The following is a 17,207-nucleotide window of genomic DNA, read 5'->3' as shown; positions in this document are numbered from 1 at the left end:
ATTTTTTTCCACACTCACACCTATTGGTAGTTTGATACAGCCAATCCCCCATGTGTTTTGGGACTTTGGAAGGAGCCTAGAGCACCTGGGAAGAACCCATGCAGACATGGAGAACACCTGTTCTAAAGAAGTAGAAGGAAAATTGCTTCTCTTCATTTAACCCATCCTTAGCCATGAACGCACAAACACGGACTATTAAGCAATACTTCACACACACACACTGGGGGCAGTGAACAGGGCAGTAAACACTTTGACAACATAATTAAACTGCTCAAGTCAAAGAAGGCCTTAGGACTTGGCGGCCCACTTAGGCTTGTATATGAACATTAATTATATAATACATATACACTATATGTAATAAAAGTGTTAAATAATGAGCCAGACACACAGGTCCTCGAAATGTTGGTGTTATTTGGATGTGTCCCTTCACATGACCACACGACCTTGGGAAAAAAACTGGTACCTTCAGTTTTAGGAGAAAGCACTGCAACCCAAAAGATGCGCGCTGCTGGCATCTGCTGTCCGTGGAGTCTTACTGCAGGAAGGTTTTTCATTTATTTTTTAATTAACCTAACGCTAAAGCAAGGCTTTAGAACATTTTTTTTTAGAACTTTTTAGACTTCACAACTTTTAATAATAAATCAAATTATTTTTTATTTATAATTGGCTCCTTATGCATACCAGTTTCCAGAAATGTTTAGACATTTTGTAAAACACAAGATAATTTACAAATCACTTTCTACAGTTTTCACTGCAAAAGAAAGAAAAACTGTTTAACAGCTATTGACATAAAATCCAGACCAGATATTGGTACTAACTCAGTAAAACTACACAGCAAAAGAAATCATGCCATTTCATTCCATAAAATAATTTATTGGAATTGTCTTATCAGTCACCAGATTTTCACCTGACAGAAAGATTTGTGAAATGAACTGAAGATCAAGATTCACCCACCTAAATCCTTAAGATTTAAAGACTAATTTAAATTTCATGTGAAATGCTGCAACAGAAACATGTTTATTATATAAAATGCTGAAGTGTTGAATACTTAATTCCCTCGTCTTCTTCAAGTGTTGCAGTCCAGAGCCTACCAAGAACAATTGTGTTCAAGGCAGGAGCACACCCAGGACAGTGTGCTAGTCCATCACTGGGCACCACACACACACACACACACACACACACACACAGAGCTATCCACTAACCTGCATGTGTTTTGGAAACCAGACCAGATGACAGCAATCGGTTACTGGACTCTTTGGTGGTTGGGTGAGAACTAACCATAGTTACAGCATTACATCATTAATATTTGTTTAGCACGAACACTGGTCATAACATCGGACATCTGAGAAAAAGGCACAAAAGTGCATTATAACTCAAAATCTAAGCAAGGGTCAGATACATTTCACAATTAAGGGTACTACTAAGGGGCAGCTATTCATGACCCCGTGAGAGAATCCCCTCACACACAAAAACACTGTGGTTCCTGCAGAATGTGCTCAGGTCCTGATATCTGGATGCTCCATTATTGATGAGGGACGATGTAGGGTGTAGGAGACAACCAAAATAACCTGAGGAATTTAGACTGCGGTCCGTTTTTATGTATTACAGCGCCCCCTCTTGAACGGTCTTGAACGGAACTCAGAAAAATGGGTTTTTATTAAAAGTCTGGATTTTAATATATCCAGAGGGGAAAAAAAGAAAATATACAATTTATTATATATATATTTCTTGTTTTTAATTGTTTTCTTTCTTCAGCTTATTGCTGAATATAATGCTGCTTTGCAGTTCTCCCTGTTTGTGTTCTCAGTTACTGTGTGCGAACTCGGCTGCTGTTTGTGTACGGTCTCTCAGTGAACGTTAGTAACCGAGGAAACAACGCTCTCACCAACACTGAACTATGGCGAAAAGATTTGGGAGACAGGTAACTAAACTAATATAAACTACACAATGTTGTACTTGAGGTTTCATAATTGTATTAATTTTATAAATTATTTTAAATAAAGTTAGTGATTTGATATACAATAAAAATCTCAGTAGATTCTGCAAATCTTTCTGCAGGTTCGAACGTTCACCAGGTGACTTTTAACTGTTAACAACTAGCTCTCAAACTAGATCGCTATGCCCCTTTTTTGTATTTTTCAACAATGAGTTGAACTTGCATTGAAACACTCAAAAGGAAAATGTTTCAGCCACTACAGTGATATATATCGTCAGTTTGAGATGTGAAATTGATTTACACAATAGTACCATTATTTCTTCCCTTTTTTCTAAGTATAATATCATTGTAGTGGGTTCCCCGCATATTGTTCCGATGGATAGATAGAAATAGATTAACTGGGCTGCTCACTTTAATCCTTTATAAGCAGCCCAACTGGGTCCCACAAATTGCCCAGGTACCAACCCACCCAGAACCAATGTCCAACTTTAACCTAGCTAGCCTAAGTTCAAATCATGTGGGCCCCACTAAGGCGTGAAGGCTATACTGGAACAGCCAAAAAAAAAAAAAAAAAAGTACGATGACACCTTTTATCAATTTATGTACATTGCACAATAGGCCTATTTTTAAATGTAATAACTGTATTGTTAATAAGCTAACAGTAAAACTAATGTGTTTTATTTCTTTTTCTTTCTAGGAATGTGTGACTAATCAGGAGTTTTTAAGGAAAGGAGTACGAAGCAGGAAGCACTCCAAATAACAATGAATTAAGATTTTTTTTTTTTCTTTTTAATGACTTGATAATAGCGAGTTACAGCAATGTCTGAGTGTAAAAAAGACTCACACGCAAATGTGCGAACAGGGCCCACTATCAGAATGTCCAGTCTCAGGGGAAACAGACAGGACAAGTTATTAACATCTGGATCGGTTCCTGTTTTACCTCCCCTCACATGCCTCTCACCAGCATTTGTATGTAAACCACCTCACACTTGCATTCTTAATAGCCCACATTCTTCACATCCTGCAGAGCTATCCATGTTTGAGCTGCCTCAACTGGTCGCAAAGGTGGGACCAGAGGTGGCAGTAGGAGAATCCATGTGGACAGAGGGACCTTGCCTGATGGCATCGGCTCTTGGTGCTGATATTCCCATTAGAGTCATTAAAACCCACCAGGAACTGAAGTCAACGTAAGTTATTTAAATTAGTCCACCCATATATACTCAGATTAGTTTTTTTTTCACTACATGGGCAGATATTACTTGTTAGGTCTATATTCTTAAGTCCTGCAGATGAAGCTATCCACATAGAGAAAAATCCAGAAGCAAAGGGAACCAATATTGGGACAGAAAGTAGGAGCAGGTGCAGTCCACTCTCTGGCTTTGAGGTCTATGAGATCTTTGCGAAGAAAAGACATTTGGGGGAACTACCATTTTATCATTTAGAGGCTTCTAATGACATTCCGTACAGGTAACTATTCCTTTTTTCAATCTGTGTATACAGCTGATACCATGGTTGATACAATGTCCTTTTCTTTAAAATATACAAATTTGAATTTTATTAAATTATATTACAAATATCTATGTAAATGTTTCATGGTCACAAAAAATCTGGTGCTCTTTAAGTAGATATATAGCATCAGGGCTAATATGAAACCACAGATTTTTTTTTAATAGCAAAGCCATTTTAAACTATTGAACTCTAATTCTACTATAAATGTTGAGTAACTTTATGTTGACAAAAAATACTGAGTACCTCGTGTTGGTATAAATGTTGATAACTCTGAATACACTATGCTGACGGGATTGTCTAAGAATTTTCTTACATTCTGTGGGACAGAATGTATTTTTTAAAATAAAATTATAATTTTATTAGATTTGTTACAGAACCTTTATTAGTTATGGTTAGTCTGCTGATAAACTAACCATATGATTTATTAAAGTCTTTAATAAAAGCCTGTGATTGTTCAGCAGCAATGTGATAAAATAGTCTAATTCTTATGGCCAACAGACTTGATGAACATTTAAAGGAAAGCAGTGGTATGTTAAGATTGGTTAGTCTGGAATCAGCAAAGTTCTCATGCATTATTCTCATTATTTTTTGCAACAGACCTTATGACTTACAAGTGGTCCCACGCAACAAAGCAGGCTCAGATTACTATATCTTCTCTCCCACCTCAGTGATACATGTGCAGAATGGCTGCAGTGTTGAGCTTTTAACTCTAGCTGAGTGGCATCATGAAGCCGTGCTGTGGAAAGCTCTGAGAGATATCCCGTTTTTCAGAGACTATCAATTACACAAGGCGTTCAGACGGTGAATCAACACTAATCTCCTCTTCACTATCCTCTTCACTTCCTCAAAACTATTGCTTCCTCTATAAAGCATGACCCAAAAAGTTGTAGAATTGTTTAGCTTGAATCTGCTGTTCTGCAGCACAATGTAACATGGAATTTTACGTCTGCATATTGCAGTAAGAGATGATTGATTTTAAAGAACTAAAACCTTTATTATCTGATGTCTTTTCAAGATGTTAGTTAAACACATCACAGAAAATAAACAATAATATTAGTTAGAAAGCCATTTGATTAAACTGAATGCCATTTCACAGATGCATGTCAAGTTAATTTTTACGATTGTTGGATCATGTCTTGTGAATGCATTCATTGTGTAAAACATTTTCCAAACACTAACCTCTCTCTTTTCAGATGGCATAGAAACATACGCCACATTGTGTTTCAGCACAAGTGTAAACTACTTCATTCTCAACTGCTGATAGCAGTTCCTCAGTTCAGAGAAGCTCTATTCCATTTCACCAGGTGTTTTGTCTTGTTAATCTTTTAAACATTTCTAATTTGGATGAACTCAGTATATTAAAAAATTATATATATTGAGAAATGCTACTCTACACTTGTTTGTAGATTTCTGGAAGAGCTTAAAGAAGTGCACTGGCTTCCACAGGATGAGACAAGGACTTATACACTTCTAGAATTCCAGACCACACTCTTGAAACACAAGCAGGAATCTGAAGGTGTTTTAGAAAGATTCTTACATTACAACTCACTAATACTGGCTATGGTAAATATCCTTTTATACGTAGTATATTTATATAATTTCTATATAGTGTAGTATAATTATGTCATAATGTAACTTATGTCAATTGTGTAACTGCATCATACATGTCTAAATAATGCACGTTATGTCTCATACCACACAACTCACTTGGGTTCTATGTGGGTTTCCCCCAGGTGCTCAGGTTTCCTCCTACAGTCTAAAAATACAGATTGGTAGGGGGATTGGCTGTTTAAAAGTGTCCATAGGTGTGAGTGTGTGGTGCCCTGTGAAGGAGTGGTGTCCTGTCCAGGGTGTGTTCTTACCTTGTGTCCAATGATTTTGGGTAGGCCCACCACAAGCCTGAACAGGATGAAGCAGTTTTAGAAAATTAATGAATGAATGAAATGTCTAAATCTATTGTATATGCATAAAAGAACCTTATATTATGTTAATGGAAAGCATTAATATTTTTAAATAAATTAGCATTTTTAGTGTGACATACTCCATAACTCTTAGCTGACTGAGGCTGTTTTTAGTCATGCCACTTTTGAAACTAGAGGTAAATTCTGAATATGTAGGTTATACACTTAAATTAATTTTTGCTCCTGCGCTCCCCTTAATAGTTGCAGGATGTAATTCACTTTTTCAGCACTGTAATAAAACCAAAGCGGGGTGGACGTAGTTTCATATCCTCCTCCAAATGTTACGTAGTGCAATTTCTGTGGTAGTAAACCCAGGGTAGCAATGACAGATGCTTTATTCTCTATTTTACAGGTCAGCGAAGCATCACAAATATGTTAAAGCTGAAATGTTTCTGATAAAAATACTACCTTGTGTTCCTTTAATTTTATAGGGCTATGTTAATATTATGTCCACTATTCCATCTATTTTTTGTTGCTTTGTTTGTTTTTTTCCCCAATTTTCAGTTTTTTGCATATAATTTACTAAGGGAAAAATAATGTTTTAGTAATATTGTAATAAAATGTTTGTCAACTCTTTTCATGTTCAGATACAAGAGACCAGCTACAAAGCACATCAAGAATTACAACATCGATTGGAACAATCTCAGCTGAACCTGTTTAGTCAGCCTATGTGTCTTCAGCAGGCCTCTACTGCCAAACTAAGCAAAGAGTTAAAGCGCGCTGAACAAGTCCTGCGAAGACTCGGAAACACTGCTGCTCTTATGGACTGTATGATTGTTCAAAGCCTGGTTACCATTGTTCAGCATGAGATCATGACCTTCTTCAGAAAATGTTTAAAGGTGATTCATGCAGCATTTGCTGCTGTATATGACTATGGCTAAAGTTAACCACAGAGAAATTAGTGTAAATTGTGTAATTACTTGATTATATACATGGGCCATTGGGATGTAGTTATCTGCATGAAAATGGATATGTAATATAACGACTATATGTAATAGTAGAATAATAAAACAGAAGTCAGTAAGCAGCCTATGAAGTTGTTATGTTACAACAATGACAAGGTAAAATGTATTGCTGAAAAACAATTATGAACATCACAACTAATTCATTCATTCATTATCTGTAACCGCTTATCCAATTCAGGGTCACGGTGGGTCCAGAGCCTACCTGGAATCATTGGGCGCAAGGCGGGAATACACCCTGGAGGGGGCGCCAGTCCTTCACAGGGCAACACAGACACACATTCACTCACACCTACAGACACTTTTGAGTCGCCAATCCACCTGCATCGTGTGTTTTTGGACTGTGGAAGGAAACCGGAGCACCCGGAGGAAACCCACGCGGACAACACACCAACTCCTCACAGACAGTCACCCGGAGCGGGAATCGAACCCACAACCTCCAGGCCCCTGGAGCTGTGTGACTGTGACACTACCTGCTGCGCCACCGTGCCGCCCATCACAACTAATTCCAGATTTTTAAAAATAAATGTATACAGTATATATAATCTATAACAAGTAATTTTGTCAAACTTGCAGAGGGAGCAGAAACAACAGGGCAGTCTTTTCCAAGCAGAACTGACATTTGGAGCAGATGGTCAACTCTTTGTCTTTCCTTCTATATATCTTTTTCAAGAGGTACTGCTTGGAGCTTTGCGGTCAGTAGGTGATTCTACACTAAAGGTGGGTAAGAACTCAGACGATAGAACCAAGAAAATGATTTGTCTTAACATTTTCATGCTTTCTTTTTTATTTACAAAGTATTGTGTTGTCAATTCATACAATTCACCATCGGCAGTACACATAGGTCAATATTAAAGAAAACAAAAAGACCTAAGATACTGCTAGATACATGTATATTAAAAAAGTATATTAGGAGTGCTGCCTGAGCAGATACTGGAGGTTCCACTCATGATTAAAAAACACTAAAATCTTTTGGATGCTTCTTCCTACAGGTCCTGGACCTCTACAGCAATTCAGCAGATGCTAAAGCCGATTTAACAGCTAGTTTTCAAGACCTTTCCTCACACACTGGACTTGCATGTAAGATGAGTAGTTGTGTCAGTACAGGTGACAGATAAAGTATTTGTAAAATGTAGGGAATAGCTGCGTTATTAACATTACTATTTAACAAAGCTTCTTTGCTTCAAAGCTGGTTAATATTAAGGTATTATGTAGGCAGTGTATTAAAGATATAAAATAATAGGGATGCCGGGAATGTGAATATTATAAAGTTTAATGCTGCCTATATAGAGTGTCTATTAGGTTTTGGAAAGAGAGTGGAATAATGACTATACCATTCCACAGAAATAATGTAAATATGTCAAACACACCATATTTATTGTGAAGCTTATGATCAATTTTGTGTTTATTTTAGCATCTACAGACAGGCAAAATGCCCAAACAAATGCTGACAGGAACCTTTCCTCAATAAAGGAGCCTTGTTTTTTATCAGTCACAAAATTGGTGCTTCCCAAATTGCCCTCTCTCAGACTTCGAGGGCAGAGAGTGCAAGGGCAGTACAATCCCCTGTCCAGAAAGCAGCTAGAATGGCACCTGCATCTCCATGATGAGACACAGGAGATCGAAAAAGAGCAAGCCAGAATCACCCAGGTATTTTACTAACATATGTTCAGAAATAATGTTGATTATATTTTGTGAATATTTGTAGTATTTAGATATAGATATTAAGGATATGTGATAAATAAAATTGTGTGTCTATAAAAAAATATTACTGCAAAAAAACCTGTTTACCTGTACCATCGTTATAGTCCTTTAAAGTTATCCGTTATAGAGTCAGTAGCGAGCTCTTATAAGAAACTGCAGTTGCAAGTGGTGTTGGTCCATGGGGAAAAAAATGAATGACATTTTTGAAAATCACTGCTATTGTACCCATTGTGTTGTACAAAAATGTTCCTAAGAAAATATGGTTTGTTCCGACAGTCACTGTGGGAATGTCACTGAATCACCAGATTAATGCTAATGTACAAGTTTAAAAATTGCATATGGATATTGCTACATCCAATCTTCAAACAAATTCATACTTCTGTGCTTAAAAATGAAGTTAACTGGAATTATGGTTCATGCGGTTCCACTCATTTCTATTCAGCTGTATTGAACACTGTAATAACACCAGCTGCTCAAGGTCTAGGCTATTACTTAACCATCACATTAGACTGTGGTTTTTATAATGTTAGATCAAATTGCAAGCCTGTAAGCTTGCATTTAGCAATATTCATATTTTGCCTACTTGACTACCTTATAATTCAAATGGTTCTTTGACTTCCAGAAAAATAAGAATATTCAGGACAATGCATATTGACTTTTGGAATATTTGTGTTTAACACAGGTGTCTATATGGCAGGGTTTAATAACGACATTAATTTTCCTCTGTGCCTGTCTTCTAGGAAGCCAAATTTGAAATCGAACAGTTCTGTAAAAGGCATTCCTGTTTGGTAGACACTCATTTGTTTACTAATCAGTGGAGCAGATCATCCCTGGAGAACATGCGAGGATGGCCAGCCCTTAAATATAAAGAGCATTTCCAGAAGTTACATTCGTGGAAATGGCAGATCAGCACCATGCCTTCTGCTTTCACCACCTCTAATAAGCTTCTCACAATCACCTGTTCTCACATTCAAGAGAAGCTAGGTGTGTTTGTGAATGCGTACAACATGTATATATCTTGACTGTCAACACGTTATTTGTACTTTATTTACTAGACTATTATTTATAAGTTTTTATTTATCACAGGGTGCTTGCTGACCAGCACTGAGAAAGATTCGTTAAGACTGGTGTCTGATGAGCTACAGCTACACTCAGCAAACCTGACATCTGAACTACAGAAAGCATTGGAGATCCTGCAGGCAGAGCCTACTGATTACAACAACTTCCTAAATTATGCTGGCATGGTATTAAATACTATGGATTTACTAAATCACATTTTCCAAAATAATTTTAATTCTTAAACTGAGCCATTTTTTCCCTTCCCTCCACATGTAGGTACAATATTACAAGGGAATGACAGACAATTTGAAACAACAGCTAGACTACCTCTTCTCTCTTCAGAGTGTAATTCAGTTGAATTGTGAAAACATAACACCAGGGGATGTTGTTTGGGTGGGGCAGGTAGGGAGCATGTAGCATGCACACTCAATGTTAGGATTTAAAATATATTGGGACAGAACTACATTGTTGATATGCATTGTTGAGATACATATTGATATGTTATGACATTTTAATTTTGATTGCATCCATTAGCAATGAGCATTCTTCACTTGCATAAAATAGACCTGATTATTAAAATATCAAACATATAATTTATTGTAAGAATGTTCTTAATATTTATAGAGAATATCAAAATATTTGGATCCAAATTAAGTACAGTATTTTAAACTTTTAAAACATATGCTAAAATGCCATTTAATGTACAAAATATAAGTTCATAGAAATTGTTTTTGTGATGTCTTTTGTTTTGTTTTCTGATGTCTTTATTATTACTTTCATACCAAGCACACATGCAACACATACAATGAGTCAGGACAATATTACAGTAATATAATTTTTATTTTATATCTTTGAAATACACTTTATTTTTTTATATTGTAGATACTGAATCTATGGGAACAGTTTTCTTTTCTCACAACTAAAGCTACAGACAGTGTCACTCAGCATCTGCCCTCCATGATTAACACTTTGAACAGCACCTTTTCCTCACTCAGTAAACAACTAGAGGATTTGGTCTACAGCGCCACCACAGGGCCTTATCTGGACCCACATCAGAGGGCTGAGCAAATGGTTGCTGAGCTTACAAGAAAATGTGGAGAGTTTCATGAAATAGCCGCAAAGCTGAGTGAGTTAAGCCGGAGCAGCCAGAACCTGAAAGGTAGGACTTACAATGTAGAACTACAGGTTAAGCATCCATTTATTACAATACAATTATATTATATTCATTTTTCATATTAATTTCATATTTCATGTCCTTTTGCTTCTTTTAGGACAACCATTAGATCTTGTTTATGTGACGACATCCAAGCAACATATCGAGGCACAGAAAGAGCTGTGGGAGCTAAAGGAGGTGTCTTCTTCACAGATCCAAGAATGGAAGCTTCTGTTGTTCAGCAAGGTGCATTTAATATGCATCTCACTGTAGTAAATCTGGTTCTGCTCAATTGCCAATCTGCCAATTTAGATTAACTATCAAGGTCCCTTGTCAGTTTGCAGTTTCGAGAGCCCAGGAGAAAGTAAATGAATGGCTTCAACAGGCAGTCTCATTAGCAGGTGTCCTGCCTGCTCACAATGCAGTACTTCAGGTAACCTCATGCAGTCTTGAGAGGTTCAGAGAGCAGCTCTCTATATTAGCTAAGCTAAGCAGCCCAACATTGAAGATCAAACATTGGAGAAACATATTTAAAGGTAAGAGTATTAAAATAATGAGAGAATTCCACTTCACACTGAAGCCCAAAACATAGCTGTGATTAATAATATATCCTCTGTCCAGGCATGGGCTTACAGTATTCACCAGAACAGAATTTAACTGTGGCTGAGCTTATGTCCAAAGATCTATTGCAGCATCAACATAAAATATACAAGGTTTGTCAGCATAACTGCAAATTTAGTTGTGTCATGAAAAACTTGGTTGCTGTAATGGTCAAAGATTTACACTGATTTTTTTCTGTCTAGATATGCAGAGAGGCCCATGCTGCTGCAGATATGGAGCATGAATTCCAGAAGCTTCAGCAAAGCTGGGATGGGACAATATTCAGACTTGCCAGGTTCATAGTTACTGTGTGGCAGACTGACTGCAATTCACCACAGCAGCATCTCAGTGACAGTGGAACTTTTACCATCAAGGGTATATAAAAATACATTTATCTTCACAAATGTGTAGTGTCATAAGCATTTACTTTGTCAGAGACAACTTCTACTTTTGATCTACCCACCAATTTAACATGTTCCTAACGAACAAATATGCATGACAAATAACCCATAAAGTGTTAATTTTTTCTGATTAGACCTGGAAATGCTGCTGGCTCAGACTGAAGACAGTGTTATGACTCTGTCCAGCATGCTGCATTCTCCCCATGCCACTGAATTCAGGAGGAAGGCTGAACATTGGCTTCAGCTTTTGCAAGAACTTGGTATGTATTCATAACTAAAAAAAAAAATATTTTGAATCACATCACATAATTCCTATTTTAATAATTAATAATACAATATAATTATATTAGTTTCTGTATAGCTTTCAAATTTATAATATGATTATTTAGAGATTTATCATTTTAGTTAAATTTGAAATAAAAATTGTTATCACTTACTTCTTAGTATTTGAAATATATGAAGTTGAAAAGTACTGGTATCATGTTAAATAGTTTTATATATGCATATTTAATTCAGTACTGTGGGGCTGTCTTGGCTGACACGCCTCTACAATATTGCATGGACCTCAGGAACAGTGTATTTGGATTGGCAAACGGGTGTGGTTGTTCACATTTAAAAAAAAAAGGGACCAGAGAAAGTGTGTCAATTATTGTGGCATCACACTTCTCAGCCTCCCTGGGAAAGTCTATGCCAAGGTGCTGGAAAGGAGAATCTGTCTGACTGTCAAACCTAGGATTTTGGAGGAAAAATGCGGATTTCATCCTGGCCGTGGGACTATGGACCAACTCTACTTTTTCACAGATGATTGAGGGGGCATGGGAGTTCATTACGCCACTCTACACTTGCTTTTTGAATTTGGAGAAGGCGTATGACTGTGTTCCCTGAGATATTCTGTGGGAACTTGGTGAGTATGGGGTGCCCTGGCGAGCCGTACGGTCCTTGTACTCTTGGAGTTTGAGTTGTGTTCCCATCCTCGGCAGTAAGTCAAGCCTGTTCAACATGGGCATTGGACTCCGTCAGGGCTGTGCCTTATCTCCACTCCTGTTCCTGATATTCATGGACAGGGTGGCAAGGCATAGCCTGGGACAGGAAAGCTTCCCTCGAGGGGCTCGGGAGGTGGCATCTTTGCTGTTTGCGGACGATGTTGTTCTTCTGGCTTCTTTGCTCAGACGCCTCCAGCGTTCACTTGAGCAGTTTGCAGCTGAGTGTGAAGTGGTCGGTATGCGGATCAGCACCTCCAAGTTTGAGGCCATGGTTATCTCCCAGAAACAGATGACATGCTCCCTTCAGGTAGTGGGTGAGAACCTACCTCAACTGAAGGAGTTCAAGTATCTCGGGTTCTTATTCATGAGTGATGGGAAGAGGGATTGTGAGGTTGACCGTAGGTTAGGTGCAGCGTCTGCAGTAATGCAGTCACTGTACCTGACTGTCGTGGTGAAGAGAGAGCTGAGCCATAAAGCAAAGCTCTCAATTTACCGGTCAGTCTGCATACTCACTCTCACCTATGTTCATGAGCGGCCAAAATGAGCTCTGTCTGATTACTGGGTGTACTCTTCTTGATCGGGTGAGGAGCTCGGTGATTAGGGAGGAGCTCAGAGTAGAGTCGCTGCTCCTTCGCGTTGAGAGGAGTCAGTTGAGGTCGTTCAGGCATCCGGTAAGGACGCCTCCCACTGGAACTATACCAGGCATGTCCAACTGGAAGGAGGCCCCAGGGTAGACCCAGGACCTGCTAGATGAATGAAATCTCCTGGCTGGCCTGGGAATGCCTGGGGATCCCCCAGGAGGATCTGGTGGAAGTTGCAGGGGACAGAGGCTTCTTTGCTCACCCTGTTGCAACTGTGAAACTGATACGGATAAGCGGAAAAGATGATGAAGATGATGATGATGATGATGTTAAATTCACAGTTAATACATATATATACATTTTAGCACTTTGAGATTTCCTTGAAATACATTGTATTATTTTTTTTCACAATAGAGGAACTTCTAGATTTTTGTGAAAGATACCAGCAGAAGTGGGTTTTTCTCAGCAAAATACTCTATGAGACATCAGTCAGCACACAAAATGTCAAGTTGGTATGTTTTTATCTCATTTATTAATATTATATTATATATTTAAAATGGTGTCTTCATTTTACTGTGTATTTTGTGCAATTAAAGATTTTTTGTAGCAACTAACTTAGAGTTCTTATTTTGCAGCTGGAGAAGTTCTCCCCAGTGGATAAGAATTTTCGTGAATTGATTCAGTTTACAGTAAGTGACCCACATGTGCTGAATTTTGTACAATTGCAGAAGACTACGGACAGAAGCGACCAGTTTCATGGACAAAATTTGCGCATTCTCTTCAGTGAAGGACTCACAGCAATGGAAGAAATTTGCAACCAACTGCTGCATCTGTTAGATTCACCACGTGCTGAGTTTCCCAGGCTCTGCTTTCTCAGCAATGGAGAGGTGATGAGGCTTCTGTATTCTAACCTGACGCCCACCTCCCTTCTCCCACTGGTGCGCAAGTGCTTCAGAGGAGTGAGATGGCTTGAATTTAATAAGGATTTTGCACATGGCATAAATATAGCCAATGATTGTGAATTGTCCAGCACCAAGATGTGGGTAAGGGGTGTATATGGAACACTAATGGAACACATGCCCTTCATCTGTCCCCTAGAACCAAATTTAAACTCTGTGGTTTGGCTTGGGCTTTTGGAGGAAAAGTTATATGAAGCAGTTAAACAGCTGATGTTGAAATGCATTTTCGCTCTACCTCATCTTGTGTCGGAACCGAATGGTCATGAAGAGGATAAACAAGTCGGTGGCAGTTATTCCCCTGATCATGATTCTGGGACCTTAGTAAAGGAGGTGGGAAAACCTTCAGATGTGCTTGAGCCACCAGCCATTTTGTCACTGATATCGGAATATCCTGTGCAGTGCCTTTTGGTGTCAGAGGAAGTTCTGTGGTGTAATGAAATCCAAAAGGCTTTTCTTAAACCAGATCAGTCCAAGTGGGTAAAGATTAAGTCACAAAATGCAGCAAAAATTAGGAGCCTGTGTCAAGCCATAAGAAGTATTGTTTCCCATTCAAATACAAAGTCCTTGGCATCTCAGCACTTTGTGACTGCACTTCGTGCTTTGGTTTTACTTACAATGAAGCATGCCCAACAGGTTGCTGGACTTGCTGAGGTAAAAGGCAGCCTGGAATATTCTTTTGAATGGCAGAAGCTTATAAAGTATCAGTATAGTGTCTGTGAAAACTGGAATCGTAGAAGTGTATCACAAGACCCAGACTGCACAACACATTCAGTTTATCTTGATGTCTTGGGAACACAGTTTACCTATGGCTATGAGTATATAGGTCCTGAAGACTGGATGATGGTAAACACTCCTTCAACAGAACAAGCATTTTTGGGTATTCTCCTTGCTCTTACCAGCTACAAGTGCTCCTGCATATGTGGACCCCTCATGTCTGGTAAGAAACAGACAGTACTCCAGTTAGGATTTGCACTGGGACTGCAAGTTATCACTTTGGGTTGCTGTGCAAGTACAAGCATTTCAGTTGTTTGCCAAATGCTGTCCGGTGCTCTTCAGACTGGTGCATGGCTAGTGCTGAATTCTGTGGATTCAATGGAACAGGGGTCATTGTCTATTTTAGGGCAACATTTGACAGATATTCAACAATGTCTGTCCAGACTACAGAGAAATGCAGAGCAAAAAGCACAAAAGACTGAAAATTTTGCTACAAGTGATGAAACAGATGGAAAGGTACAATTTGGAGGGAAGAATATTTCAGCTAAGCTAAGCTTTGGTTGTGTCCTCATTTCTTCAAAGGGGTATTCGTCTGAATTACCAGAAAACTTGCGAGTGGCCTCAAGGCCCGTTTCTTTGGTTCAGCCTGACTACAGGATTATTGCAGAGGTTTTACTAGTTTCTTTGGGATACTCTGAAGCAAGCAGTATAAGCAGCCGTCTGTTTTGCCTTTTTAACCTATCTAAGGATTCTTGTTGCCTTCCAGATCTTGTCTGCAGAGATGAGTGCTCTTGGCTTGTTCTCCTTAAAAAAATTATATATGCCTCTGGGGCGCACCTTCACAACAATTTTGAGAAAAATGATGAAGACAGATTTCTTGCGTGTGATGGACAGAGACCTGTTGATATAACCCTCAAAGAGACAGATAAAATACCAAAGGAACTGCAAGACTGCCATTCGTCTCTTTATAAATGTAGATGCAAATTATCAGTTGTAAATGCTGTTAGAGAAGAACAAGCTATAATCAAAGCAGTAATGTTTGTATTATTGCCTTCCATCATTGAGGACAAGAGGGCCTCTCAATTCCGTACCATTTTGGAACAAATATTTCCAACAGCAAGATTCTTCATTGAAGAATATTTAATTGAACAAAGAGAGGAAAACCTCATTAGAACTGCTGTCACAGAGGAGTTGGAACAAACAGGATTGTGTGCTGACAGACAAATTCTTCACAATACTATGACCCTGTATCAGACTCTTAGGTTCACAAAGGCTGTTGTACTTGTTGGACCACCAGGTAGTGGGAAGACTGTTTCATATAGAGCTCTCGCAGGAGCACTTCGAAGACTTGCAGCACAGCCTTTGGAGGGGGAACTTATGAAAGTGACTGAAAGCGCCAAACTTCCATCAACTCCCTTTAGCTGCTCTGTTAACACAGTGGTCTTATTCCCTAATGGTTTGTCCCATGAGGAACTTTTTGGTGGATGTGTTAAACACACGGGTTCCAGGTTTGATGGAGCCTTGACAAAACTGATCAGAGATACAGAATGGCATGATCAGTCAGTTAATTATTTACCCAAAATTCTGAAGAAAAGGGTTGTGATACAAAATGCTAAATGGCTAGTGCTGGATGGTGAACTCTTAAACAAGCCTGGATGGTTCGACTTTTTAGGTACACTCAGTGACCCGAGGCAGCAATTTCTGAACCTCCCGTCAGGCGAGAAAGTTCAGCCATCACAGAGCGAGTTTAAAATAATTGTTGAGACCACCAGCATTAAGGATGCAACTCCCTCAGCACTGGCACAGTGCAGCTTAGTATATGTTTCTGGAAAGGATCTGTGGAAGGCTGTATGGAAAGCTGAAGTGGATGCACTGTATAGGGATCATACTCTGGATCAAAGCACTCTGAATATGTGGACCTGTCTAGCTGAAGATCTTTTCTCTAGAACTCTTAATTTCATTAGACACAATTTATTAAGCAATATAATGTCCGGAGTTGGACAGGAAGGCAGTAGAGAAAGTCCAGGGATCATTAATGGTTTACAAGAAGTGACATCATTCATTAAAATCTTCCATGCCCTTCTAAAAGAGTCTGGCAGCGAACATTGCATGACAACAACAACAGTACAGACTGAAGCAAGAGGTAATTTTCCAGGTCTCTTGTGTTTAATTCTTTGTCTATTACAACTGAGTGCTTAGCTGTGTTTAAATGTCACTTCTACATGTTCTTCTCCTATGCAAGATGTATGTCTCAAGTCAATCTTCAGAGAACTCCAAGCAAGAAACCTCTTTGTGATTGCTTATATATGGGGTTTTGGTGGACAGCTGCATCCCAGGTATATGTTTATTACAAAATGTTAACATCCTTTAGAAAAAAAGAAGGAAAGATGGATTTAAGCTCAAAGAAGTACTTTAAATATTCTTTTGATTTTAGACACTGGCCGCAGTTTGATCTTCTAGCAAAAGAAGCCTTGTTTGAGAGTCGTTACAGAATTGAAGTACCTGCTGGGGCCACAGTGTTTGAACATTTCTTCAGTCTCAGAGGTGACATGATGGAAGACACTACAAATATCATCAAAATCACCAGGAAAAGGAGACCACTGCATTTTTACACATCTGTGCCACAGGTTTGTGCATTCACATCATTATAATTAATTCATTATTTTAGGATGGGTTATTCAGTGG

General features: G+C 38.6%; 1 protein-coding gene across 1 annotated transcript in view; it reads left to right on the top strand.

Annotated features, from left to right (window-relative positions):
* The first annotated feature begins 1,873 nt into the window (after positions 1–1,873).
* LOC136688910 (dynein heavy chain domain-containing protein 1) overlaps positions 1,874–17,207 on the top strand; it is a 33,128-nt gene continuing 17,794 nt past the window's right edge. Inside the window, exons 1-23 of the mRNA XM_066662454.1 lie at positions 1,874–1,921; positions 2,634–3,123; positions 3,218–3,403; positions 4,043–4,246; positions 4,639–4,749; positions 4,852–5,008; positions 5,994–6,245; positions 6,945–7,088; positions 7,361–7,448; positions 7,783–8,018; positions 8,813–9,056; positions 9,159–9,316; positions 9,408–9,533; positions 10,014–10,290; positions 10,403–10,530; positions 10,622–10,820; positions 10,906–10,997; positions 11,088–11,259; positions 11,420–11,545; positions 13,264–13,361; positions 13,485–16,665; positions 16,765–16,858; positions 16,957–17,149. Of these exons, the coding sequence (XP_066518551.1) occupies positions 2,756–3,123; positions 3,218–3,403; positions 4,043–4,246; positions 4,639–4,749; positions 4,852–5,008; positions 5,994–6,245; positions 6,945–7,088; positions 7,361–7,448; positions 7,783–8,018; positions 8,813–9,056; positions 9,159–9,316; positions 9,408–9,533; positions 10,014–10,290; positions 10,403–10,530; positions 10,622–10,820; positions 10,906–10,997; positions 11,088–11,259; positions 11,420–11,545; positions 13,264–13,361; positions 13,485–16,665; positions 16,765–16,858; positions 16,957–17,149 (6,834 nt within the window). The 5' untranslated portion in view covers positions 1,874–1,921; positions 2,634–2,755. The remainder of the gene's footprint in view (positions 1,922–2,633; positions 3,124–3,217; positions 3,404–4,042; positions 4,247–4,638; positions 4,750–4,851; positions 5,009–5,993; positions 6,246–6,944; positions 7,089–7,360; positions 7,449–7,782; positions 8,019–8,812; positions 9,057–9,158; positions 9,317–9,407; positions 9,534–10,013; positions 10,291–10,402; positions 10,531–10,621; positions 10,821–10,905; positions 10,998–11,087; positions 11,260–11,419; positions 11,546–13,263; positions 13,362–13,484; positions 16,666–16,764; positions 16,859–16,956; positions 17,150–17,207) is intronic.

Source organism: Hoplias malabaricus, chromosome 1 (genome assembly GCF_029633855.1).
Source record: "Hoplias malabaricus isolate fHopMal1 chromosome 1, fHopMal1.hap1, whole genome shotgun sequence".
NCBI classification, from domain to species: Eukaryota; Metazoa; Chordata; class Actinopteri; order Characiformes; family Erythrinidae; genus Hoplias; species Hoplias malabaricus.
Note: the sequence above shows the minus strand (reverse complement) of the source record. Positions and strands in the feature narration are given on the sequence as shown.